The 27,837-nt window shown below is 42.6% G+C and overlaps 1 protein-coding gene across 2 annotated transcripts in view; it reads right to left on the reverse strand.

Moving 5' to 3' along the window:
• The window catches only part of DLGAP2 (DLG associated protein 2), a 157,999-nt gene that overhangs the window by 37,426 nt on the left and 92,736 nt on the right, over positions 1-27,837 (reverse strand). For both annotated transcript variants that reach the window (XM_033143005.1, XM_033143004.1), the window contains exons 6-7: positions 25,622-25,841; positions 3,883-4,232 (exon numbers count right to left, since the gene is read on the reverse strand). In XM_033143005.1, coding sequence (XP_032998896.1) covers positions 3,883-4,232; positions 25,622-25,841 — 570 coding nt within the window. The remainder of the gene's footprint in view (positions 1-3,882; positions 4,233-25,621; positions 25,842-27,837) is intronic.

Below are 27,837 nucleotides of genomic sequence, written 5' to 3' on the forward strand. Positions count from 1 at the left end.
GCCAAAACTGACTGCAACATTCTGTTGCGTTCCCCTAAAGGTTTAGACCAGGGGTCAGCAAACTTTTTCAGCAGGGGGCGGGTCCACTGTCCCTTAGACCTTGTGGGGGGCCAGACTATTTTTTTTGGGGGGGGGGGGATGAATGAATTCCTATGCCTCACAAATAACCCAGAGATGCATTTTAAATAAAGGCACACATTGTACTCATGTAAAAACATGCTGATTCCTGGACTGGATTTAGAAGGCGATTAGGATGGATCCGGCCCCCGGGCCTTAGTTTGTCGAATTCCTGTAAAGTGTGGGGTGGATCTAAGACAAGGCTGAAATATAAAAGAAAACAAGAGTAGGGGGAAGCTCACTTGCAGTCTTCCAAGTAATCTGGGGGGATATTTAAAACAGAGACAATATTTTACTTCCAAATTTCCCTTGTCAGCACAGAGGCTATAGCGTGGAATAGTGTTGATGGCATAACTCCCGCTGGCTTAAATGCTGTACGCATGATTGCTTTTATTCCTCTGAAAACCTGAGTTTTGTAACAGCTCTGTATGAAATTCCTACTAGAATCAGTAGCTGATTTCCATCTGCAGAGGCAAAAAGGTTAAAATGAAGAGTGTCAGAGTAGCTCACTGCCTTAAGTTAAGCTGCAGTCTTCCACACTGCTACCGTTGGCGTACAAACCTTGTTAAAACAGAGTGTGGTTTTAAAAATTCAGTAATTAATGAGCCTGCTATGAATGGAAAGACATGCAGGTGCAAGGCAGTGTCACTGCACAGCCATCTAATGAGAAAACTCGGGCTGCTGTTAATCAAATAAATATGTAAATAAAACCAATTTCTCAGGTGCCTTAAATACAGGCTTCACTGGGGAAACCTACAAGGTTTATGAAGCACATGATTTCCTGCACTGTAAACATTAAAAGTCAGGACGCTTTTATTTATTGCAACCCTGGCAACAGGTATACGACAAAACAAATCTTCTTTCACAAATGGCACAACCATAAAGGGTTTATCCTCAGAGGAATAATTTGACTGCTGTGGGTCTCCTTGCCTCGTGGACCCGGTATTTTCCGTGGGGTCTGCCAAATGGATCGTGGAAGAAAGTCTTTGCCCTACTGGAAAATATACAGTTCAGCTTTCCTTCCTTCTTTCTTTCTTTTTAAAAAGAGTCAATACCTTTGACAAATAATGTTTGTCATTTGCTGTACTTGAAAGGAAGCAATAGACACTGAACATGAGATGCCTCGTTGCTATAGAGATTCAACTCTCTCTGTGCAAATTGCTGGGCAAATATGTGAAGTACACAAAACAAAACTAGCTAATAGGAAAAGCCCTTTAAAAAAAAGACATCGCCTTTAAAGGCGGGGCGACAGTACAGGACAGATGACAACATCTGCCAGCACCTCCCCTGTTTGAGAAGAGAAGCCTGATCTGGAAAGGAATCCCTTGAAACCCAAACTATCAAAGCCTCTTCAAAGCTTTTTTTTATTATTATCATCTATCAAAGCCCCACCCACCCCTTCTCCTTTTTAAATAAATAAATAAGTGACTTCATTGCAGAGTACTGCAGCGTGAATCGTTAAGAGCTCCACGCTTAATTACTGCCTAAGCATACAGAAAAAGAGCTGACCTGAACATTTTATGTCGGCGCTAAATTGAATTCTATACATTAGCTGTAGGCCCATAGCAAAGTCACAGAGAGAGATATATGGATTTCTGTCAGTGGCATTTTATATGCTTAGGACCTTGGCTAAAGCTGCACATTACCAAACTCCTGGAATGGGTGCTTTTAGAAGATCTCTTTTAAATGAGACATATCTAATCAGGAAGCTTTTCACGACATCTCTTTAAAACCCGGCAATAATCATTGTCACTGGAATGGCTTTTGTTTAAAAGGGACAGTAATTCTACTTAATGAGGATGGTTTCTCACAAGGCAACCACCGTATTCCATTATACAGGTGAAACACAAAAAATTAGAATATTGTGGAAAAGTCAATTTATGTAAGCAATTGTTTTCATTAGCTACTGGAGTTTAATATATGAGATAGACTCATGACATGCAAAGCGAGATATGTCAAGCCTTTGCTTGTTATAATGGTGATGATTATGGCGTACAGCTGATGAAAACCCCAAAGTTGAAATTGTTAATTTGAGGTTCTCATCAGCTGTATGCCATAATCATCACAATTATAACAAATAAAGGCTTGACATATCTCCCTTTGCATGTCATGAGTCTATCTCATATATTAGTTTCACCTTTTAAGTTGAATTACTGAAATAAATGAACCTTTCCACAATACTGTATTCTAATTTTTTGAGTTTCACCTGTATTTGAGATGGAGTGGAGACAGTGGTGCTACCTTCGGAGCCGACAGCAATCTCAGCATTTTACCATAAGGAACAAGGTAAAAAATAAATAAATGCAAGAGTGCTCTCCCCCCCCCCCTTTGGTAACAAATGAGCTGAACCAAATAAAATGAATTGAATTATTGGGGTGCATGTTACAGAACTCCTGAGATCCTTACAGAGGTCACCCTTATGACCTTTACTTAAATGGACAGTTGTATTCAAGAGGCTTTCAGTGACCACTAACCTAGAAACCCGACAGCTACTGAAAAATATTATTTTGAACTTTAGATTGGTAAAGATTTTATTTAGTCCATTGAATAATCCCAAGGTATAATGGTATTATTATTATTTTACCAGCAGTGTTGCATACTCATTTCAAGAATATACACAAGTAGGCATTAGCAGTAGGGCTAGCTGTAACTATTATTGCTTATGGAGCATCATTCATGTGACCAATGGTGCTTAGTTACCACCAGTTGTAAAGGAATAGACTCCCAATTGTAACACCATATGCACTATTACTAGTGTAATCCAACTTTTGGTAATAATTCTTGCGGGGATGTTTGCTCACAGCCACTCACTCTGTGTTTCTCCCTCAGCGTGTGACCAGCAGTAACCTTACTATTTTGTGGTAGAGTATTTTGAGGCCTGATTCAAATTGCAAGATGAGGCAGTACAGTCCTTACAATTTTAAAGTAAGGTTCAAGCAGCGAAAAGCATTCATTTGAAAGCATCCTTATGTGAAGACTGTCACCAGGTCAACTATTGAATATATATAAGCTGATGAGGGTCCGTTTCTATATGGAGATGTTTTCAGCTAAATAATCTGAAAGTTGAGCTTCTAAAGTTCTCATGCAGGGACTATACCACCTCATGGTGCACTTCCACATTACCCTCTGTTTCTTCAAGGTACCCCTCACCAACGAGTGAAAAAGGAAAAGAAAAGTCACTAGTAACATTCAGTTTCTACCACAGTTTCATACATGGGACAGAGCTGCAATGGACATCCTTAAGTACAAGTATTTAGAATAGTAGCAGAGCAGAAGGGCTTTCAGTGCCTGTACCATGCAGTGCAGTGTTCTTCCTTTTCTAGCGAAACAGAGAAGAACAAACAGCCTATGTCAGGATTTCTCCTTCAAGGTCAAAAGAGGGACCTGACTATAGCCCTTTTTTCTACCGGTGGCAGGATTCTATATAAAGGACTCTGAATTTACAGAGAGGAGGGAGAGGGAGAGAGAGGAACATGTTGCTCACCTGTGTGGCTGAGCAGTATAATTTTCATATCAAGCATTAATGACAGGCAACTTGCCTAGAGATATATTCATTCATTTTTTCTTTCCAGGCACCGCACATTGCCTGAACCATTTTCTGCATGGCCACATAGCTGTGATATGAATGACAATTAACACTAAGCGGCCAGGGAATGTTGCTCAAGTTATTAGGACCCACTGAAGCCGAATGACTCATTTTGGTACTATTTACGGAGCTGAGGAGGTGAACAGCTTGCCGCAGAACAGATGTTAATGACAGGCTACCTGAATCCCTATCGAAGAGCGCCGACTCTTAAGGAACTCCTCCGCTTTCGACACGAGGATGGCCTTGTCGCTGGTTCGCACTGAGGGGCCGTGGCTCTCAGGCCCGTGGCGTTGCGCCGCAGCCGTTTCCATAGCCAGGTTCATGGCCTTGTTGCTATCCAAGCTGTCCGTGGAATTGTACATCCCTCGACCGTCCTGAGGCCACGGTGAAATCCTCTGAGTCCGGCTATCATGATAGGCATCCTGGGTGGATTCTGTGCTGCTCTGTGCTGTAACTGAGATGAGTGGCTTTGAGGTTGTACGAGGGGGTACAGGCGGTGGCGTTTTTTTGTAACTTGTGTAAGTTACAGCTACGGAAGAAATCAAGAGAAAGAAAACATGATTAACAACAACAACAACAACAACAACAACAACAACAACAACAACAACAACAACAACAACACTGTTGTGATTTATAGGGTGGGTGGGAACCGTCAGAGGACGATTATGCTGCTTAAAAAAACAGGAGGCAATTATGAAATATGCTCATCTGTGAACCTCACAATCAGCACAAATTCCCTCTCACATACAGAATGGGTAGCCATAGCAACAGGTTCATGTCATTTCAAACAGGAAACAATGACTGCGAATGTTCCTCTTGCACAAATGAGAACCCCCAGCCCCAGTGAAGAGAAAAAGCAGCTAGGAGAGAATGCCTGCATCTAAGTTTAAGCAAAGATGGGAGGCCAGAAACAAGGAATGAAACACCATGTGCTTGTTGATGCTTCCACAAATGGCACGAGAAGGAAGGTATAATTCTTTCCCTCCTCTCCATTCAGTGCTGGCATGGATTATGCAATGACCAAGTGGATTAAGGACAGGTTGCACCAATCCAGCTTCCCAACACCCAGAACCCTTCTAATTTTCAACTATGGAGGAAATGAAAGGAGCTGTGGCAAAAAGAGGGAAGAGAGAGGGCAGTGAATTAAAAGCTTCATTGCGATTTATGAGATGGGGAAATAGTCAAAACATGAAACATACTACTTGAAACTGTTTTTGCTTCTGGACTAGGAAGTGGGATGCCCACTAATGAGGAAGATGGCTTCATCCCACCCAGTTTAAAGTACCTATTTGGTGACTAATAAGACCCAGAGATAAGACGAGGAATGCCTGGGGAAACAGTTGGTTGGCACCCCTACTAGAGGCACCTTACAAAGGACACTGAGGTTGATTATACAGAGCTGCAGAGTACGGAGCACAGAAAAAAAGCCTTGAAAACAAATATCTACTGTTACTGTTATTCACATGAAGCAGGTCTGATTTCTTTGTCTAACCCACATAATAATGCTATCTCGCCCAGCAAAGCATGCATAGTTTGTTGTTGTTGTTTAGTCATATAGTTGTGTCCGACTCTTCGTGACCCCATGGACCAGAGCACGCCAGGCACTCCTGTCTTCCACTGCCTCCCGCAGTTTGGTCAGACTCATGTTGGTAGCTTCGAGAACACTGTCCAACCATCTCGTCCTCTGTCATCCCCTTCTCCTTGTGCCCTCCATCTTTCCCAACATCAGGGTCTTTTCCAGGGAGTCTTCTCTTCTCATGAGGTGGCCAAAGTATTGGAGCCTCAGCTTCAGGGCCTGTCCTTCCAGTGAGCACTCAGGGCTGATTTCCTTTCCAGTGAGCACTCAGGGCAGTCCATGGGACTCTCAAGAGTCTCCTCCAGCACTATAATTCAAAAGCATCAATTCTTTGGTGACCAGCCTTCTTTATGGTCCAGCTCTCACTTCCATACATCACTACTGGGAAAACCATAGCTTTAACTATATGGACCTTTGTTGGCAAGGTGATGTCTCTGCATAGTTATGTTAGAACAATTCATAGTATAATCTCCTTGCAGAAAAATACTCCCAAGTTTTATTTGTACAGAAAGTTGTACAGAAACTGTTCCATGCCAGGTACAGAATAGCTGGTGAAGATTCTCCCACTCACTCCCACTTGCCACAAAAGACTCCAAGCAGATGACAAAATGGCAGCCTAGATACAAACTGGGCTGAAGTTTTGAATGATACAGCTAGTATTTTGGAACTGTTGACTTGGACCCAGAGCTTTGGAAAAAGGTTTTAAATGGCTGTGTTTTCTTCTTCTTCTTCAAATTTTATTTACTAGTCTTTAGTCCTGCACATAGGTGAGCACACAGCCAAACTAACCATTGCCTTATACACATTGCCTGTGATCTTCGGATGAAGGGCTGTATAGAAATTTAATTTAATTTAATCAATCAATCAATTAAAGTAACCTGCTCTGGATCTGGAGCAGTCCTCTGTGTCAGTTTTCCTGCCAAAAACTGCCCTCAGCTACTCATTACCTCCCAACAAGGCTAACTGGGGCAGTGAGGTGGTTGGCAGGAAACGGATGTGAGATTGAGAGCTCACATTGTTTTCCTTCAGAATAAAAGTGGCTAACTTAAGCATCTATTTTTAAAAGAGCATCCACTGGAACACAGAGTTGTTTTGTTGGGCAGGACAAAAATAAACAAATCCTGTGTGTTTCCTTACTCATTTGCAACCCTGCAAGAGTAAGATTTGTTTTAAAAGATGTTTGACAGATGAACTTCTTCCCCAGATTTCCCCCCTCCCCATCTTTCTGTTAGGAAAGCAGACTGTATTCTGCTGAGGATCCACTTGTTGAAATATGATATGTAGTGTACAGTAGTTCCCTTTTTCTGTAACTCCTTTTCAGCTTTTCCCAGCTGGAGCTGCTTTGTTCCTTCCTCATGTTCCCATATAGGCTGCTTTTTGAAATAAAGGATGGAAATTGGCAGGTACTATTTAAGAGGAGCTCTGCTGCATCAGTGCCAAAAAGCCCACCTAGTCCAGTATTCCTGCCTCTGGTGCTGGAGGTAGTACACAGCAATGGATAGCCTTCTACATGTTGCAATCGATCCTGAATATTCTCAGATAACAACTTTCCAGCCAGTTGGGTATAACCACATTGCTCTTCCCGATTTGTGTGTTTTGGTCAGGTTCCTGGAGGCTGGTCCACTAGGTCAAATGGGGGCATTGCCCCAACAATCTCAGTCTGTCCTCAGCCAGCCCCCTCTTGCCTGTCTTCCTGTTTACAACTGGCCAAGGAAGTGGTATTCGCTATCAACTTTCTCTTCCTTAGTCTCAGTATTTTATTAATTGAATGCAACAAGCAGAATGGAAATGAAACAAACATAGAATCCCACTGCAAGCAAGGTGCCTGACCTCTATGTAGGACCCAAATGTACAGAAATCTCAAAAAGAGAAGAATGAGGAAACAGAGGCTCACTGAACAGGACTTGAGGCCATACCTTGGAAGGTGGCCATCTTGCAAATAGCTTGTCCATTCACAAACTATTCTTCAGCATAGTTAGTACAGTACACAGAAAGAGAACTGCCTTGCCACAACTAATGTGGAGATGCTGCCATTCATCAGGAGCAACAGGAGGAGGAATCCAGGCAACTTGGTGCTTGTGTAAAGAGCTGCTGACACAGTCCCCCCCCCATTGTCTGTGTTGTTATAGATGAAGAGGAGACCCCCCCAAAAGTTCTATGGGGTGCAGGGGAAGAGAGACATGCCACCCCCAGGAAGAAGAAGAAGTAATAGAGTCAAAAGGAATAATCTACAGCTTTGTGAGATTTTTTTTGGCATAATTGGATGAAATTTGCAGAACTGGAAGCCCCTTCTACGAAATTTCAGAAGAACAGCTGCCATGATATCCTTGCAAAATCGGCCTTTATAGGCTCAGTATGGTCATATAATGATGTGCTTAACCTTGCCTATTGTTTTATAGTCAATTTGGATGAAAGCAGCATGTGTGCGAGAGAAGTGCCGCTAGATAAGAAACCTGCCAAACTGCAGGCAAATAGGTTCATTGTCTTTTCTGCTAGGCACATTCAAAGATTCATTGGGGAGAACTGAAAGGGATTTGCTTTCCACCCTGTGGTTTTGCACTCACAAGTTCAGTGGTAGTGCTCCTAGGGATGGTATTGCAAACAGATCAAGCAAAAGATTTTGGTATGAGAAGGAGGCTGGCTTCTTTTCCCTTTTTTGTTTTTTGCACAGAAACAGCCTTTTGTGAGGGGGGCACTGTGCCATAAGACTGTCTTACTGTGCTGCCACTGGGCTCCGTACAGTAAATATCCATCTTCTGGACCAATATTTTCTTCGCCCCCCATCTTTCATAGCCTCTTGCTTTGTGTTTATGTGTGTGAAGCTTTGTCACTTGTGCTGTGCCCTGCACTCATCCTGCCCTTGCTGTGCGCCTGCTCTGACTCTTCCCTGAGCAAGAAGCACCAGTGATGTTTCTATGCAGGTGCCTTCTAAGGCTGTGGCTGGTGTGTTGCTCATGAAACCTTCTTTCTGCTTAGCTTACTCCCCACGCAAAAAGAGCCATGCTCTGCCACTTCTGTGACAACCCAGAATTAATTTGCCGTTGTTGTGGGCTTCTGCCATAGGAATGGCATTGGAGACGCAAGCCCTTGGTAATGGAGGACCAGTGCCCACCACTGGAATACTGCTGCATCTTTGCGGTGGTGGTAGGAGCGTTGAGGGTTGGTGAGGCAATCTTCCTCCTCAACTAAATTGTCCAAAAGCACATCGGAAAGCTCTCCTCTTCAGTTTCTCTATTTAGCAAGCTGACTTCTCCTCAGTGTCCTGCTCGGTACACCTCCTTGTAGCAGTGAAGGCAGTGCATTTGAGTTTTGTGAGGGGCAGAACTCAAATGGCTAATGCAGTACTGCTGCCACACCAGAAAAAATAGATTGTTATAACAATAAAAAAAACTGTGGAAAAACACGTACAAAAAATTCTGCTCTCTGGCGCCATGTGGTGTTGCATGGTTATAGTACATTCAAATTGTTGTTTATTTACTAATGTAGCTGAATCCTCAACATCAAAAAAAAAACTAAGATCATGATCACTGGTCCCATCACCTCCTGGCAAATAGAAGGGGAAGAAATGGAGGCAGTGAGAGATTTCACTTTCTTGGGTTCCATGATCACAGCAGATGGTGACAGCAGTCACGAAATTAAAAGACGCCTGCTTCTTGGGAGAAAAGCAATGACAAACCTAGACAGCATCTTAAAAAGCAAAGACATCACCTTGCCAACAAAGGTCCGTATAGTTAAAGCTATGGTTTTCCCAGTAGTAATGTACGGAAGTGAGAGCTGGACCATAAAGAAGGCTGATCGCCGAAGAATTGATGCTTTTGAATTATGGTGCTGGAGGAGACTCTTGAGAGTCCCATGGACTGCAAGAAGATCAAACCTATCCATTCTCAAGGAAATCGGCCCTGAGTGCTCACTAGAAGGACAGATCCTGAAGTTGCGGCTCCAGTACTTTGGCCACCTCATGAGAAGAGAAGACTCCCTGGAAAAGACCCTGATGTTGGGAAAGATGGAGGGCACAAGGAGAAGGGGACGACAGAGGATGAGATGGATGGACAGTGTTCTCGAAGCTACTAACATGAGTTTGGCCAAACTGCGGGAGGCAGTGAAGGATAGGTGTGCCTGGCCTGCTCTGGCCCATGGGGTCACGAAGAGTCGGACACGACTGAACGACTGAACAACAACAGCTGAATCCTAAAAGTAAATTAAAATCTGTATTGTATCCTGCTTATCTGCCGACAACTGTGACTGCTTGCGTACAGCCCGACAGCACTGTGCAGACTTATGGTGTGTGAGAAATACCGCACAAATAAAGAAGTTATAGGACAGGCAGCTTGTGACTGATAAATAAAGCAAATCGCTTGAGACGGACAAAGGGATGAAGCAGAACTCAGGGTGAGTGCTTGTGCACTGCACACTTCCAACAATATATGTTAACAGCAGTAAGTGATAGTGTAACTTCCCTCCCCACAAAAGCAGGGGATACATATAATAACAGATAAGTAAAATGAATCAAGTGATACAGCTCAGAACTGGAACTATTCTAAGGCAAAGAGGGAGGGGGAATAACGCTGACTACTATTAATTAGAACAATCAACACATACATAGACCAAAAAAAGAAAAGAAAAAGAAAGCCGGGGAACTTCAACATCAAGAGGTGTATTTGAAAAAAGGCAATAAGGATTGGAGGGAGTGAGGAAAGGGTGAGTAAATAAGAGACCGGCGGTATAAGTTTTGGAATGAGGTAAACTTGTACTGGCGAAACGCAAAATCGTTTTTACAAGCCTCCGATTCACTCTACGAGAACTCGCTCAATGTTACAACGCCGAAGCAGTAGTGGCTGGCCGGGTGCGATGGCGGTGCTCGCCTGGCATACCGTTCACTGGGAGAATGTGGTAAATTGGCAGCCAAATCGGTGCGATGCAAACACACCAGCAGGAGTGCTGAATTGGTTCCATCATACCATCCTTTCCCCCACCCCTTTGTCTCTTGTAAACAGCAGAGACAGCAGTTAAGGGTGGCCAGGAAAGTGCTGCGGCCTTATTGAATGCTACTGGTCCTAGGAGACCGAACTAACAAATTGCAATAAGCACCAGAGAGCAAAACTATTACTTTGACACCTGTATCCCAAAGCACTGGGGCAGCAGAGCCATGGTACAATAATTTCCTTTGATTACGGGTTAGACCTGTCAAGCGCAAAGCAACCTTTCCCTCCACCCTTAGAGGCACAATTTTGCTTTCAGTAGATACTTCTGTGAAGCGTTTTCCGTGTTCAGATCAGTAAGGTATTGCAAGGTGCTCCAGATTTTCCACCTTCGGTTCACGGCAACCCACGTGTATCCCTCTTCACCTCATACAAATCCCCAATCCCTTCAAAGTGGTGTGTTTTGCTTCAGAATCCACCCAAATCTGCTGCAGACCCCTAACAAATACTAGGCAATGTACCGATTGTGCAGTAATATCATTTATTTCTCTTTAAAGAAATGGCAGTAAAATATAAGCATCGTTAGATATAAATAATGAAGTAATTATTTTTAAATCTTGCATCCGAAATGGTCACATCATTAACACACACATTTAAAAAATGGGTATATTTATTTATCAAGAACTACTGATGGTTAATAATAATCGTCTTTAATTGCATCATAAATCATAATCACAAGGTAAATTGAAATGTATATTCACTGAAGTATTATAGTGGGTTAATTTATTATGTTAATTTAATGGCCTATCTATGACTTTAAAAAAATACTATTTCTTTTTTAAAAATAATAATCTTGTATTATAAATAATCTTGTGCTTGTATTGTATGATTTGCATTTTTCTTTGTTATATATTTGTTTGTGAATGTATTTTAAAAAAATATTTTGAAATAAAGATTATTTTTTAAAAATACTATTTCTTATCAATAAAACAAGTAGCAGAAAATGTAATTTTATTTTATTTTTACATACAAAATTAAACATTGATCCACTTTTAATTTTTGGTTTTAAATAATCTCTCTTGTCTTTCCACCACAGGAACAATGTGCAGGTCTCCTTTGCTGCCTTCATGAATGGCTTCCTTGACCCATTTGTGTAAGTCCTGTTTGGGAAAAAAAATGAGATGAAAAATTAAGGATGTGGATAACTTAAAACTGTTCAGACAAGAACTTTTCAAGCTGGACTTAAAGTTGCTAAAAGTTAAAGGTATACTTAAAAAAAAAAAGTTACAAAGCATTGCTTTTCCTATGTTAAGTTAGTTGTTGTTCGAAGTTTTGCTACAGGTCAGTCAGTAAAATTAAATCTGTTCAAAGCCAAGTTGTGTTCACTATGTGTTCCCCACATGTGATAAAGAAAGCTGCAATTGTGTAAGATTAAACGTAAAAATACTCACACTGGTGTTGAGGTAAATCTTTTTGCTTCACCAAGACGTTACTGCAGAAAGGAAAGGACGACTGAAATGAATTTTAAGTAGAAAAATCTGCATAAGCGAAAATGCAGGAATATCAGACAGATCTGATAAGCAGAGTTAGGCAGATACAGTGGTACCTCGGGTTAAGAACTTAATTCGTTCTGGACGTCTGTTCTTAACCTGAAACTGTTCTTGACCCGAGGTACCACTTTAGCTAATGAGGCCTCCTGCTGCCGCCGTGCGATTTCTGTTCTCACCCTGAAGCAAAGTTCTTAACCCGAGGTACTATTTCTGGGTTAGCGGAGTCTGTAACCTGAAGCGTCTGTAACCCAAAGTACCACTGTATAAGCCCAACAGTTTATCAATGGCCTCAAAAACACCAACTGCATAGCATTATACTGCTTATAGTATAATAAACTGTACTGCAGAACAGCTTTGGCTTACATGCAGTGGAGCAGAGTTGGGGGAAATCTGTGGTCACCCATATATTGTGGGCCTACAGCTCTTGATCATGCCAGACCATTGGTATGTTTGCTGGAGCTGATGGGAGTCCACCGATACATGGGAGTTTAGTGGCACAGCTCCAGTCCTGGCAATTGCCCAAGGCCCTATAGCTTTCTAGATGTCTCCGCAGCCTCCCTCTAGAATCTGTTGTTGCTGCAAATGCTACCTGCTATAGATGGGGTGCTCTCAAGGGCAGGAAACTGACTCTTAGCTTCTCCTGCTAGTCATCCATGGCCAGGTGGCCAGGTGTGTGCAGGGTATGGACTGCTCACTGATCTCTACCTTCAGTAGAGAGAGTGATACACATGCATGTTCACCAGAACATTTGTGCATCATGTTCTTTCCACTCAAGATTTATAAACGTCCTGGGCTGGGCTGGAGAAGTTCAGGAGGCCTCCAAGTAATTCTTCTTCTTCTGAGCACACCAGATACCTTCAAAAATGAGAACCAGGTTTTTGACCTTTACATTCTCTACAACCTGGTGATGTGGCAAAGATATCTGCAGCCAGAACCTCCATGATCTCAACTCTTTCATGTTATCAGGAGCATTCCACTTCTCCTGGATCACCCCATCCCTTACTTTAGAGCAGGCTTCCTCAAACTCGGCCCTCCAAATGTTTTGAGACTAGAAGTCCCATCATCCCTGACCACTGGTCCTGCTAGCTAGGGATCATGGGAGTTGTAGGCCAAAAACATCTGGAGGGCTGAGTTTGAGGAAGCCTGCTTTAGAGGCTACCATGAGAGTGGGGTGGGCCCCCTTTGTGGACATATGTGCCCATGTTGGGGCACCAGACTTGGAAGGGGGCACATCATTCCATGAAAAGGCAGGGCTCTGAAATGGGTGACGCTGCATCATCATCACTGGCCAAGACATGAATAGCAACTATTGTGATTCAGAGTGGCTTGGACTCTGCTGGAAGGTCTGCTCTCCTATTCAGTCCATCACCCCAATCCGATTTGGAAACAGCTGCTGCTTTGTTCTAATGGTGTTTAGGATGCACGTGGTCTTAGGATGGACACAAGCTCAGAAAGGCTGCAAAAACACTGCCTCAATTCCACCCACCCCAGGCTTCTCTAACCACTAAAGGTCACCCCGCCCCCTAAACTCACCCTTCTCTTACTCCAACCAACTACTGTACTCTCTATGGCCCACTCACCCCATATCCCTGCCCTCCCAGACCCATTCATTCCAACCCACCTCTGGATGCATCTTGCAGGGCTACTGCCTCTGCCCACACTGTTGCTGCCACACTGCCGATCTTGCCACTCTTGCTGGTATCAGATGAGCCCTCTGTCATGGCTGCAGGCACCGTGGCTTCTGTGACATGAAATGTCATGCTGTGAGGTATAATGTTATTCTTTGCATTGTTGCCGGAAGGCACCCTGGAAGTGACAGAGAATCCGTCTATTTTCAGGCCCCACCCTGAGCAAAACAGGGAGGGCTTCTTCTTTTTTTGTAAGTGTGTACACATTTTCATGTAACGCAGTAGCCTATTTTCAGCTCCATACCATTGCTGACAATTCTGCCTATAAGTATACAATGGCTTCCAAACACTTAAACAAGTGACATTTGCACATTTTCTACACATAATGGTGTAACGGGGTATCTATGTCTCTTGTTCCCCCCGCCTTCTCCTGTTGATGAGATGTCATATATGAAATAATTCGGTGGCATATACAAAGTGTGTGCATTTGGTTCAGTTAAAGTTGATCTGTCTTGGTAGTAATCCACAACTGTTATTGGTTGCCATATGTCCAGAAGTTCCCAGACATATCTGGAATATTGCAGTCAGAAGCAGTGTCTGGGTGGAAATTGCTAAAACGTCTGGGGAAACCCATGTCAGCAGTGTCGGTTTGGGCTCAACAACTTTTCCGCCCAGATTTTCACCGTCTGAACCTTACCGTAACAAAGCTAAATGTTATGCAATGCTTTCACGCTCATCAGCTGCAATATATACAGAATTGCACATTCATAAAAGAAACTGCAAAACAATTTCCTCAAAACTCTAGATCAGAATTGAACTATTTACCTCAGATATAACACTTGCAGTCCATGGAAGTCTATGGTGAGCTAGAATTATATATGCGAATTGTTCACCCACAAAAAGTACTCAGAAGAATAATTCATCTGTGCAATGGTTTTGGTTTGTACAGAGAAGATGGTAAAACACAGTTTTTGTTTATGGTGCAGCGCCATGGATATCACTGGGACTGTGTTAGCATAACAATCATAGTACCATTGAATTTGAAGGGACTCCCAAAGTTCATCTAGTCCAATGCCCTGCAATACTGGAATCTCAGATAATCCTTGAATCATACTCAGAAAGAGTTAACATTTTAGCTATGTTACATTGGCTCTGATGTAGAAGAATGACCAAGGTGGAGTTGCCTTTCAACCCTTGGCTTAGCATGCAAGCAATTCTGAACTGAATAATTTGAACTGTGTGCGAACTCATTGTGTGGCTTGATAATTAAAATAGGAAGATATATATTGGGGAAGGGAGAATATAATCATTTGCAGCTGACGAAGACCACAAAAAGCTGGGATATAGGAAGATTTAAGAATAAAATACAGCATGCCCTCCCTATGTAAACGGTTGCTTAGATTTAAGCAGACTCTGCTTAGCCCCTTAAAGGAAGATGTTGAGTTCTAACTTTTAGCAAAGCAATGTAATATGGGATCAGTTTGCTTTCTAACAGTCCCATGGATGAGTTTTTCAGTTCTGCAATAATCCTTGATTATTGGCATTTCAATGAGCTGCAGTTTGCAGAACTGCATTTGCTTGTATTCCGGCATAGGAATCACTCGCAAAGAGGAGTTCTCGTGGATATTTCACACCATGTCAAGCAAACTGGCAACGAGAGATTGCTGGAAAGGTGTGCTGGGACATGCAAGGTCGCTCCTGTTCTTGGGCTTGTGTAACATGCAGCAGATTCTCATCCCCTGTGTTCGCTCTTCTGTTTGGTGGAAGTGGCTCAGAAAGAAATCAGACGGCTCTGCCCAAATTGGTGTTATACACGTCCTGCACTTTAAACCGGTTTATATGTTGTAGCTCTGTTCAGGTTTATCCAAACGAACCAAAATGTCCACGTACTAGACGGGAAAGCACCATGGCGGCAGTTTTAATTGGAGTTTTGGCCAAGTGGACTTCACATTCACAAAAGCCCTCAAAGACATGCAGTGTTCTAATCTCCCCATAAATCCCGCCTTATTAGAAAGCGGTAATCACCTTTCTTCCTATGAATCAATACAAACACAAGCCTAAGTGGAAACTATCTGGGCTGACAGAGATAAAATTTCACTTGGATTTCACTTACTACCTATTGCTAAAAAGGCATGGGGAACGTATTGCATTTTCCATGTAACAAGCCTCATTCATCAAAGGCTCATTTGTGCCTTGCCTTCAAATTGTTGTCGCCGTGCAAGGTGGCGGCAGTATATAACAAGTATCATTTACGAGGACAGCCAGGAGGGCTTGCGTTTCAGTCAGAGAGAACTTCCCCTTCGCCCAAGATTAAGTTGCAGCAATCAGAATTTTCAATTAAATCTCCATTTTCTTGGCAAGTGTGAACAAAAGGTGAGATGAGTCCCTGGAAGAGGTTAATCGTACCTTAGATCTTACGCGTAGCTTCTCTGAGTACAAAGAGCTACACTTCCTGGATTATCCATCTGCACAAAAAGCATGGAACCAAACAGAACCATTCATACCTCAGCAAAGATCTGACCTTAATAGTTGGGGAAACTATTTAAACAAGTTTATAATTTGGTGTGCTCAAGGTGAAAAGCGGGGAGATTTTCAGACATTTCCCAACAAATTGGAGGTAAATAGGATTTACCTCACTGATTTATAAATGCCTCGTGTTCAGCACAGACATGGAACTCACTCACTCTGATTTATGGGTGTACTTTAGAAAGCAAATTCAATTTTTTTTTTTTAGTTATGACAGTTCTAGCTGTAAATATGTCATTTTCTAATTAAATAATGACCCCTTTTAAGATTCTTCTATGACGTCCTGTCTCATTTTAGGGAAAATATTCTTATGCTCCACAGAGACATGTGTTTTTTGGTTTTTTTAAAAAGGAAGTCAGAGACATCTTCTTTCAAAATCTGCTTGCCTTTTCTTTCCCTTTTTTTAAGGCAAAGGGAATCGGGAAAAACACTGATAAGGTTGGCTTAAGTGGAACTCCGTCTTCTTCTTGTGTTCTCCTGTGGGAGAACAGTGTCCAGAACAGTGTGGGATATGGCCCTGGGGGTTGCAGAAGGAAGAGGGAATCAACATATATCACCTCCCCCATTTCTCCAGTGGGACCCTCTGCTGGATCTTGGCACTTTCCATAAATAGAGGAGCCTGTCTGGCTCAAAACCTATATGAATGACAGGAGGACTACAACATGAATTAGTCATTTCACAAACAGTAGCTCAAAAGCTATACTTAAGACATTTCTTTCCTCTGTTTTGAAATGTCCACAATGAAATTCCGCAACCTAAATTGTGGAACACTTTGTCATAGGAGATGCAGTTGCCCTCCTCTGTTACGGTGCTTTTACTATATGGCAAAAACTTCCCTGTTTATGTAGATGTTTGTGTTACCAGATAGAGACCAGATGCTTATGCCAGAAGATGAAATTAATATAATATATAAATATAAACACTGTGTGTGTGTGTGTGTGTGTGTGTGTGTGTGTGTAATAATAATAAATTAGTGTAGTGTTTGGTTTCCTGAGCACAGATTTGAACAGTAACAGAGGTTTAACATCCCATAATTGGTTATTCATAAATTTCTCAGGAGTTTAGGATTACTCAGTTGAATAAAACTTCTAATTGTAATCCATTGCTTCCCATTCTTGTCCTTACATATTTTTCATGACTTTTACATTATTCTTTTGCTCTCAGTGGTTAACTCACCATCCATTCACATACCTCCTGATTCTGCCACTGCATTAAATAACAGTTTAAGAAATGATAACATGTTCGTAGAAAAGCTCAGATATTTATTCCAAATGGAAATGACCCACAGGACCCAAACAGATGACCCAGCTTCACCATGGTGGGCTCCTGATGTTCTTCTTCCTCTGTTTTGTCTGGCTAGCTGAGAAGAATTTTGTTCCTTCCACACACCAGCCTTTTTAAAAGCAGAGGTGGGAAGGGGTATGTTAATTTTTTTTCTCATTTAATGTTGTTATTTCAATAACAGGCCTCTAGAAAACATGACTCAGAGCAGGGCTTTCAGCGTGGCTTCCCCTGTTTTGTGAAGCAGCATTTCTGCTAAGATATGGCAAGCAACCACTATTTGAACTTTCTATTTCCACCAGCTGGCTGGATTGTTTGGGGTGTGTGTGTGTGTGTGCACGCGCGTGCCTTGGGTGTGCATTGGTATTGTTTCAAACCTATCTTCAGCTATTTTTCCCCCGTCTTGTTTTTCAACCTATATTAAGTTGTTTTCATTGTACGAATGACAATTACCTTGAAATTTCTATGGAAGGTGATTCATAACAGAATAATACGATGGCGTAAACCATACGCTATTACCATTTTCCTTCAAATTGAACAATTAAGTTAATTGTTAGTGACGTATTAATATTAAGAAATCTAACTTCAACCATTCATATGTGTGTTTGTGAGAGAGACATCTGTATCTTGGTAGCATTTGTATGGAAGAGAAGAAGTGTGGCTGCAAAAGATTGTGGGAGCTGTAGGCCTTTGGGAGGAAAAGGGAAGCAGGTGAAACCTCCCAAAGGAAAGAGTCTAATAATGATGTTGGGTAGGGTTGTCATATCTCGAAGAACAACCCTACCCAACAGCCCGAGCCTTGGAAAGAGGTGTGTGTGTGGCAGCCAATGCCACATCCACACACCCCTTTCCCCAGCTCGGGCTGGCAGCGGCTGCGGAATACAGAGCAACCTGAACCCAAGCAGACCAAACCCCCTGAGCCCAACTACCCCCCCTCCAACCCGGACATTTCCTTTAAAATGTAAAAATCTGTCCGGATGGGCATGTTGGCCCCTCAAAAGAGGTTCCCCCGGATGTATGGCAACCCTAATGTTGGTTATTCTTAACAGGAATGAGATAGCCGGGTGAGGCACAAAGAGGAAGCCAAAGAAGGAGAAAGGTCAAAGATGTTCAGAGGATAGGATGAAATTCACGTATTCACATGCTCACCAGCCAGCTCTTGGTGCACACATCTTAAATAAACTAGCATTGTTAAATAAACTAGCATTGTTTGTTTCTTCTTCAAAGGGCATTACGGTTCTACAGATTTGCAAAATCTGTAAGTCCATCTAAAAGCTGTGCTGCGCATTGCACAAAAATAAACCCCATTTGCCAACACAGGAACACTTAGCGTAAAGGGTAATATTTGCGTATGCAGTGTAGTTAATGCTGCTTTTCAAAAGTTGTAAATCAAATAAGATCTCAAGGTCACCCACCTGGATACTTGTATGAGAGAGAGAGAGAGAGAGAGAGAGAGAGAGAGAGAGAGAGAGAGAGAGGTGGGCAACACTAGACTCAAGGTATGTTCAATGGATGACAAAAAAGGCTTCTATTTTAGTTCTGATAATTAACAATAAATTATAGTGCAGCAAGCAGTTAGCATCCTGAAGCGAATTATTGACAGCAGCTTCTTTGTCCCGTCCCCCCTTTCTCTCTCTAGACAATCCATATTTCTATCTGATAGGAAACAGAATTTAACGTTCTGTGCAGCAAAAGCTGGCACAATCTCAAGATCCATAAACACTGTGTCACACAGGCTTTCCATACTTTTTGCAGAGGATAAAGTGTCAACTAATTCCTTAGAGTTCTGGCAGCACTAATTAAGCAGAGTCGCAGAGTGAATCATAGCAGTGGAGACCCTGGTGGTATGTATTCATTTTATTGTTGTTTTATTTTATTATTATTTTTTGTTCCCTTAAATGCACACATGCAGTGATCACAAGGATGTCAGGAATTTAAACACCAAATTTAATGCTTTTACAAAACTAAAGCTGTAATGAAATTGCTCGCCTGAATCCACAAAAATCTCCTTTGAGAATATCCGCTCACCTGGGACTCTGGGTGGGTGACCTTTGCCGCATGGCAAAGCTGCGGTGGGTTCTGGGAGGCTGGCATCCTCTGGTGTGGCCGGGGTGTGTGTGTGATGGTCACCTGGTGCTGTGCCCACCTCTGGCTGTGCCAGGCTCCCAGGCTAGGGAGGGCAGTAAGGCAATAAGAGGCAAACACTTGGGGGCTGCGACCAGCCCTCCTGAACACTTGTCACTTGGATTCATCTCCCAAGAAATCACTATTTGTCTGTCATGTGTCACTGTACGTCACAAAGGATTCTGGAGCACATTCAAGGAGTCCGCTCACCCCATCTTCCCTTAGAGACTGGCTGGATGATGAGGAATGGTCCCAGCAGGAGAACCCCCTAAGGAAGCCTTAGAAGAGGAAGGCTCCAAGGCCAGGTGTTGAGACAGGTCAGGGGATGAGGAGTGGAGGACAGATGCAGAATGGTTGGATGCTGAACAAGCTTGAGTGAGAGAGAAGAAGAGGCAGAAAACACTGCAGATGTAGGACAGGCAGCTGAGGAGGAGGAGGAGGGGGCTGAGGCTGCAACAGATCCACAGGAGCCTGCCATTCCTACTGTATTCAGCTCCCATCCCTCCTGGTCTCCAAGGACTCAGACTTTTGCATGCAGCAGGACAACAAGCCCAGAGCTCGCAGGAGGCCCCTGCCCAGTGGAGTTTAAGACTGAAGGGAAAACAGCCGGCTGGGGAGGAGACTTAGAGGAGGTGTGAGACCCAGATCGTCAGTTCTGGCAACTGCTTTACTGGGGCCAGTCTCGCCGCAGTTTTCTCTAATTGTATTCTGTTTCCTTGAATAAAGAATCAATTTTACTGCTCATTCCTGAGCCTCTGTGATGACCAGCAGCTGAACCAGCCCTGACACCTTACGGCTGCACATGGCAGAAGAACAGCAGCAGTAGCAGCAGCAGCAGCAGGCAAGCTGTCTTTGTGGGAAACCTGTCCACAAGGAACCACTGAAAAACTTCATTTGACAGTCGGGTGACAGTGAGATCCCAGATTTGACAACTGCCAAAAGAACTGCCAACAAGTCTAAGGCATACAAATGTTGGATTTTGAGGTAAAATCTATGGAGGCAAGAGACAGCACCATTTTTCTCAACAGAAGAGGAAGAGGAAAAGTTCTATGAACGTATACAGAATATATTCTCTTAGGCACACATACATAATGTTCCAGTGATTAATTGTGCCTTCTGTAAAGATATCCTTAAGGTATCGTTAGAATAGGTGTGACTCGCGACAAAGGCACATCCAACACTGTGGATTTCGAGTGACCTTCAACGAAATATTTGAGGGCCTTGTGATTCCAGCAGTGTCATGTTCCCTCCTGCTGTGTGATCATGCTTTGACTCAATTGGATTTAGAAATACAGGCAGGTATATAATTACATTCATAAAAGTATTTGGTAGCTAAAAGTGTCTGTGTGAATCAAGGCATTTAGAAAAAAAAATGTTCCTTGCTATTCACCTACAGTTAAAGAGTCTGATGCCCCCAAAGTGCCGACCTCATAACAGCTGGTTTTTTGGGGTCAGTGAGATGACTGATTGAAATTGATCTGCATAATTCCATGGGGCATAACCTTATGCAGTTTCCAGGAGGCTATCTAGCCACTGTTCACTTTATCAACCCCAAGAGCAAAAGTTCCCAGCCCTTTCTCAATAACCTTTTAACTCCAAGCCAAGAATGGTCGAGGGTGTTGTGTTTTACAAACAGCCTTTCAAGTCGCATCCCACTAATGCAGCTGAAATCAGCTTCAACACTCCTGCTATCGGTCCTAGGATCAAAATTGAAGAGGCCAGAAGCTGAGCTTTTTCATTTGGGGCTTTTCCTTCGGGACTCATTCTTCTTGATAGTTTGTCAGGACCTCTTTGGCGGTTTTCAAGATGCACTACAAGACTCATTTATTTCCTACAAACCAAAGAGTGCTCCTTAGATTTCTTGTTGCTTTCGCTTTTTAAGATGGCTGAAATCCCATGTAAGCTGACCAGGAATTAAGAACCATTCTGGTTAACAGAGATAGCTCTTTCCAGCTACCCGAGTGGCTCCTCTGGTTTTCAATAACAACACATTGAGGCTGTGTCACATGTATTAAATTCTTGCCCCCCAAATGATGATCTCTGCCTGACCTTTGCTCCCACAAATTAGTTTTTTCTGGATCCTCTACAATCACCCCCCCCCCCCATGATTTAGTTCATTGTGATTTTATTAAGGAATGTTGAGGTTACTTGCAAACTGCCTTGTGGGGTTTGTTTTTATCTTGAAAGGCTGGATTAAAAAAAAAAAAAAAACCAAAGGAATCGTGCAGTCCAGCAAGGTCTGTGATATTTCTGAACAGGTAGTTCCCCCCTGCTTAGAAACTTAAAAAGCCAGGGTGGGGGACATATTAAGGCAGCTGGTTCAAATGGCTGCAACTCCAGGCGACCTTGTCTTTTCAACCCAAAGAAGATAGTTTTAGCTCTCTAAGACTCATTAACATTACAAAGTCCCTTTGGAACATAATGTTTTCCCACTTATTCCCATGGAGCCACAGTTAAAATGATTTAGAAATAATAATTCCTATGACGAAAACCTTCCAATGCTGATAGGCAGATATTTGCCTAATGTGGTCAAATAGAAACCAGTGCCACCATGAGAAATGGGTAAGTGTAAAGCAGTGGCAGGCAATCAGATGTTTCAAACATCAAAAATGTAACGACAGCAGTTGATGAAGGTATCCAGAACACATCTGGCTCCTTGAGCACCAGTGTATCCCACAGCTGGTTTGAGATTCCAGCCAGATCTCAGGTCCTCCATCACTTGCTCCTGAAACCTTGATTGGCTGCCACTTATGACAAGGACAGCCAGTTGGGAGGTTGTGTGACCTTCTCAGGCATGACTCTGTAGCATTTTTGCACAGGTAGAGATCAGCAGTGATGGCAAAACACTCCCCTGCCTCTGGGGACTTGTTTATGCACAATCTGGTTTCTGTGTACAGAAACATGAGACGAGACAGCATGCATTCTGCTTGAACTATCTGTGTGACTCCCTACAAATGCAGCATGTTTGCTATTTCTGGGTAGATTATATATTAAAATATTAGTGCAGTCACGTGGGTTACAACTTCAGAATCGGCCAGAGTTACCCTGCTTCACCAAGTCACAATTTAACAGTTCTTCGAAACCACTTCTGTGATTTGCCATATTAGCAAAAAATGAAATAAAAATGCAATTAAATATGATACATTATTAAATTTCCTAAATATTCAAAGGAGCCCATTTGCTACATTAAAAAAAAATAGTTTCTGACCTTTCTGCCTTTTACACAAAAGACACTCTATGTATCAAATTATTTCTAACACGCTGCACTATATTTAATTTGGTTCGCGTCAGATTAATAAGTAAATGGTCATTTGAAGTGTGAAAAAAAATATGCAAAGAAACTGCTGTCCACTGCATTTCAAATGCATAAATATTAAATGGTTACTCCATCATTTAGAAGCTAATAACTTGTTTTGGAAATTGAAAGTTTCATTTAACACTGTAGTGCATAATAGTTACACTTCTTTTGACATTTGATATATATTCCATTTGAATATTTTACTCATTCTAGCATTCTCCCAGAAACCAAGAGCTGACTTGTGCAACATTACAGATAATTCAAGTACCGTAGTTACAAGTTACAGTGCCTGCAAGCCAATCCTAATTTCCAGCCTTCTAAATTTGGTGATGTTTGGAATGATGGTCCCACTCCCCCCCCCTCCAGAGTCATTTTACTTAGCTTAATAAGACAGAAAGATGAAGTATTTGAGCAAGAAATTACCTGATACGTTCAGGAAACGGGAAAAAATGTGTATAATGAGAGTTAGGCATTTTCCCAAAGTCAGAGCCACTTTGTTTAAGCAGAAGACAGCTAATCAAGGGATACAATTTTATACAAGGCATAAAACTGAAGCATCAAGACAGAGAAATAAATGGGATTCAAATAAATGAGATTTTGGCTTGGTGGTGCCTTATATAGACTTACAGTGCGTCTCCTATCCCACAGTCCAATCCAAATATTCAATGGCTATCTTTGGGACTGAGTCATATTCGCAAGTAGCAACTTTAGGGACATGGGTCTCTGCATGTTACCACTGCATCACACTGCCATTGGTGACAAGCAGCAGAGCTCCTGCTAGTGACTGACAGGTTGTTGTTGTTTTTTGCTCAGAATACCTCAAGGACTGCCTCTCTCCATATGAACCTACCCAGATCCTGAATTCATCATCTGAGGCCCTTCTTTGAGTGCATGAGAGGTCCAGAAACTGGCAACATGACAACGGGCCTTTTCTGCAGAAGCTCCCCGTTTGTGGAATGCTCTCCTCAGGGAGGTTTCATCTGGCTTCTTCATTAATATAATAATAATAATAATAATAATTTTATTATTTATACCCCACCCATCTGGCTGGGTTTTCCCAGCCACTCTGGGGGGCTTACAACGCAATAAAAACATCAAGCATTAAAAACTTCTGGATACAGGGTTGCCTTCAGATGTCTTCTAAAAAGTCAGATTTCCTTGACATCTGATGGGAGGGCGTTCCACAGGGCAGGCACCACTATCGAAAAGGCTCTCTGCCTGGTTCCCTGTAACCTCGCTTCTCGCAGTGAGGGAACCACCAGAAGGCCCTTGGAGCTGGACCTCAGTGTCCGGGCTGAATGGTGGGGATGGAGATGCCCCTTCAGTTATACTGGGCTGAGGCCATTTAGGGCTTTCAAGGTCAGCACCAACACTTTGAATTGTGCTCAGAAACGTACACCTTTAGGTCGCAGAAGAAAATGTCCCCCTTTAACCAAGCCTTAGGTAGACTGACATCCAATGCCCTTTTAAATGTGTTGTGGAAGAGCGGGTGTTATTGGGTTGTTTTAGTGTGTGTGTGTGTGTGTGGAGAGAGAGAGAGAGAGAGAGAGACCATATGTATATATGTTACAGGGCAACTTTCTCTTGCTTCCACTCCATGGTGTCATTCTCCCCTCCTTTTAAGCGTGGTGGCACCTTAGACTATCAGGAATGGGATGAAGACCAGACATACAGTATGTACTAGAGCAATAAGGCCCACCTAAGTGTCAAGCTTAGGGACCCAGGCCCACCTAAGTGTCAAGCTTCGGGACCCAGGTGGCGCTGTGGGTTAAACCACAGAGCCTAGGGCTTGCTGATCAGAAGGTCGGCAGTTCGAATCCCTGCCACGGGGTGAGCTCCCGTTGCTCGGTCCCAGCTCCTGCCCACCTAGCAGTTCGAAAGCACGTCAAAGTGCAAGTAGATAAATAGGGACCGCTGCAGCGGGAAGGTAAACGGTGTTTCCGTGCGCTGCTCTGGTTCGCCAGAAGCGGCTTTGTCATGCTGGCCACATGACCCGGAAGCTGTCTGTGGACAAACGCCGGCTCCCTTGGCCTATAGAGCGAGATGAGCGCCGCAACCCCAGAGTCAGACACGACTGGACCTGATGGTCAGGGGTCCCTTTACCTCTTTACCTTTTTAAGTGTCAAGCAGTCAGATCAGCAAGGTGACGTGAGGTAACGAAAAATTCCTGGTGGTTTACAGTGTACACAAATGGATTTATTTAAAATGTGCCTTACAAAACAAATTGTGATCATGTAATTTATCGTCAATAGTTACAATAATCTCACACATCAGACAAAAACCAAAGACAACAACAGGACTTTGCCCGGCTTCTAGAAGCTGGTAAGGAACAACTCAGGCAACAGGTGGATGCCAAATGAGTGGCATAATAATGATAGTTGATGATTTATTACAAATAATGAAAAAAATTATGCATATGGTGCATCAGCCCCTCTCCAGTACTTAGCCAGGATCCTAAGACTTTCTGTGTGCTGCTTACTACTTAGAGCAGGGATGGTGCTTTCAAACTCTCCTCTCTCTCCCTGCCCTCTCTCAATCCAAGCCATTTTGGGAATCCAAGGACAATAAAGCAATTGGTGCACTTCAGGGGACGGCTTCAGACAACTGTGTTTTAGGGCTAAAGGATGGAAAGCTGCAAACCTACACATGCATATAGGAAACAAAGTTTTGAAATTTATGGTTGCTTTTTTATTATTTTTACAAGAAATATACGTTGGAGCAGGATGCACCCAACTCTGGCTAATGTTTGCTATAGCTCTCACTGGTTATTCCATCAAGCTCAGAAAGCAGACCAGGGTTCATAGACAGCCGAGGCTCCTAATTATGAAATGATGCAAAACGTAAGCCAGCGTTAGAGCTAAATAAAAGGTGTTATTCAGTCGAGTGCTTTCCCACAGAATGAGTCATGGCCGCACAGCGTACGTTGCCTTCCATTCACACAAAAGAGATTTCGCATTTCCCAACTTTTCATATGCAAAACGGCTCGTTGCAAAGGGAACAACGTAGATCATCTTACCTGTTGTTGACCTGATTGTTGAGGTGATATTGGAAGATGCCATTGCAGGGATACATTCGTCGTCTTGAGAGTAGCCCGCCTGAATGGCACGCAAGTAACTGTGGCTTCTGGTTCGGAAACAACCCGGCAGATCGAGGGCATCCATGGCCTGAGCTTCAACTTCACTAAACACTGATTCACAAACAGATTCAAATTGCCCATTGACCTCTGCTTCACTCATCTAGATAAACAACAACATTGCATTGGGTTTTTTTGTTTTGTTTTGTTGGCTTGCTCTGTCAGGAATGGACTCTGCTGTAGCACTTCAAAAGCAGGCACTACCTGAACATTAATAGGGCCCCACCCCCACCCCACCCCCCCACATCACCTCTTGACACTTTTATCATGCAGCAAAATGCTTCAACATAATTGAACTAAGCATGTTTGCTCCGCTACTATCTGTGTGCTAAGTAGACTGTCCAGTTCTGATTTTATTTTTGGATGACAGCTTAGGACAGCCTTTTAGTTTAAACTTGTTTAGCAATGAAATTTAATAAATAATTAAAAAAAACTGTGATGGGGCGTTATTGCTTTTCTTTGCTACTATGTTATGTATTTTTGTGTTTTTATATTGCAAACCACCCTGTAATCCTTGAATAAATGGTGGTATAGAAATAATACTAATAATAATAATAATAATAATAATAATAATAATAATAATAATAATAATAGGAACAGACACACAGTTATTGAACAAACCAGGATCTGAAACTAGTTTGATCAAGGTTTCTTATAGCTAAAAGTGGTTGAACAAACCAGTCGTCGCCGTCCCCCATATTTGGGTGTAAAAGGAAACTGTTTTGTTCCAAACATCTATCACGAATTGCTCCTAATAATAATAATAATAATAATAATAATAATAATAATAATAATATTGTGTTCATTTTATAATAGGAGACAGACTGAAAATACTAGTGAAACTAATGATGCCAGTGAACAATATGGTCCTGGCTTGATGGGAAGTTCTTGTGGCTATGAGTGTAAGATAAGGAAGTTTACCAAGTTAAATGGGACTGTTGTGGGATAGCTGGAGGCTGAAGGAGAAAAAGTGGACCAACGGTGCACTGGAGTCAAGAGAGAGAGAGAGAGAGAGAGAGAGAGAGAAGGTGCACACCCACAAATTGGATCCAATAAAATAGATGCTCTTGAAACTCCGCAGTGTTTCCTTGGGTTCCCTGCCCTGCCAATCATAATCACATCACAGAACACATCCATCACCACTGATTAAATCAAGGATCCAGTACGCTTTGAAGTGCAATTGATCCATGGTGCACTTAATCCTTATGGATCCTCATAATTCCCTCACAAGGGGCCCCTCCCCCCCAACCACCGCCAAATCTGTGCATGCAGATGCATTTTGTGATTTGTTGCTGATTTTGTCATCTTGTGTAAAAACCATGAATACCCATGCCTTGGATCCAAGTTTTTGCGGTGCTACCAAGCACCGAATCTGTGATGTTTACTGATTAGTCTACCGGTGCAAGTTTTAATTTGCTGATTTATTTTTTTCCCCAGACCCCCTGGAAAATCAAGCAAATTCAAGGGAATCCATTTTAATTTCACTGGAGCTGATGCCTTAGAAAAGCTAAATTTGTTTGTGTTTCATGCTTTCCCTCTTTCTGTCTGTGGGTGGGAGTAGTCTGACCCACAGCAGGGTGGACAGAAGGCATGCTGTCCTGTCCTTCTATCAAAATTCCAAAGTGCCAATTTGCCAAAAGAGACTGGCAGTTGACAGAAACTGCATTTGCTCTCCACGGTGTGTGCCCATAACACTTGTGGCTGTATTGCCTCCAACCTGGCACAAAGCTACCCTGTGAAGTGGCTAAAGAGGGGCAAAAGTCCAGTTGACGAAGTATGTATTTTTAGATGAAACAAATAATTTGTGGCGAATAGCCTCTGATCGCACCGAAAGCCTGATAGTACCATTTCCCATAAGTACACTTCCAGAATTAAGTTGTTCTGAAAGCAATTAGTTCTGGCCCTTGTAATTATCATTTCATTTCTAATCAAATTACATTAACTAATGTTCTCTGGAAATACAAACATTCTCATTCCGAATAGCCTTATGCAAACAATATTAGGAAAGAAAGATGGGATAATGCAGTTCATATCTTATTTCCTACTTGTAAATTCAACTTGCTGGCACAGAGCATAGCCCCTTTTTATGTGGGGAGGAT

This window comes from Lacerta agilis, chromosome 3 (genome assembly GCF_009819535.1).
Source record: "Lacerta agilis isolate rLacAgi1 chromosome 3, rLacAgi1.pri, whole genome shotgun sequence".
NCBI lineage: Eukaryota > Metazoa > Chordata > Lepidosauria > Squamata > Lacertidae > Lacerta > Lacerta agilis.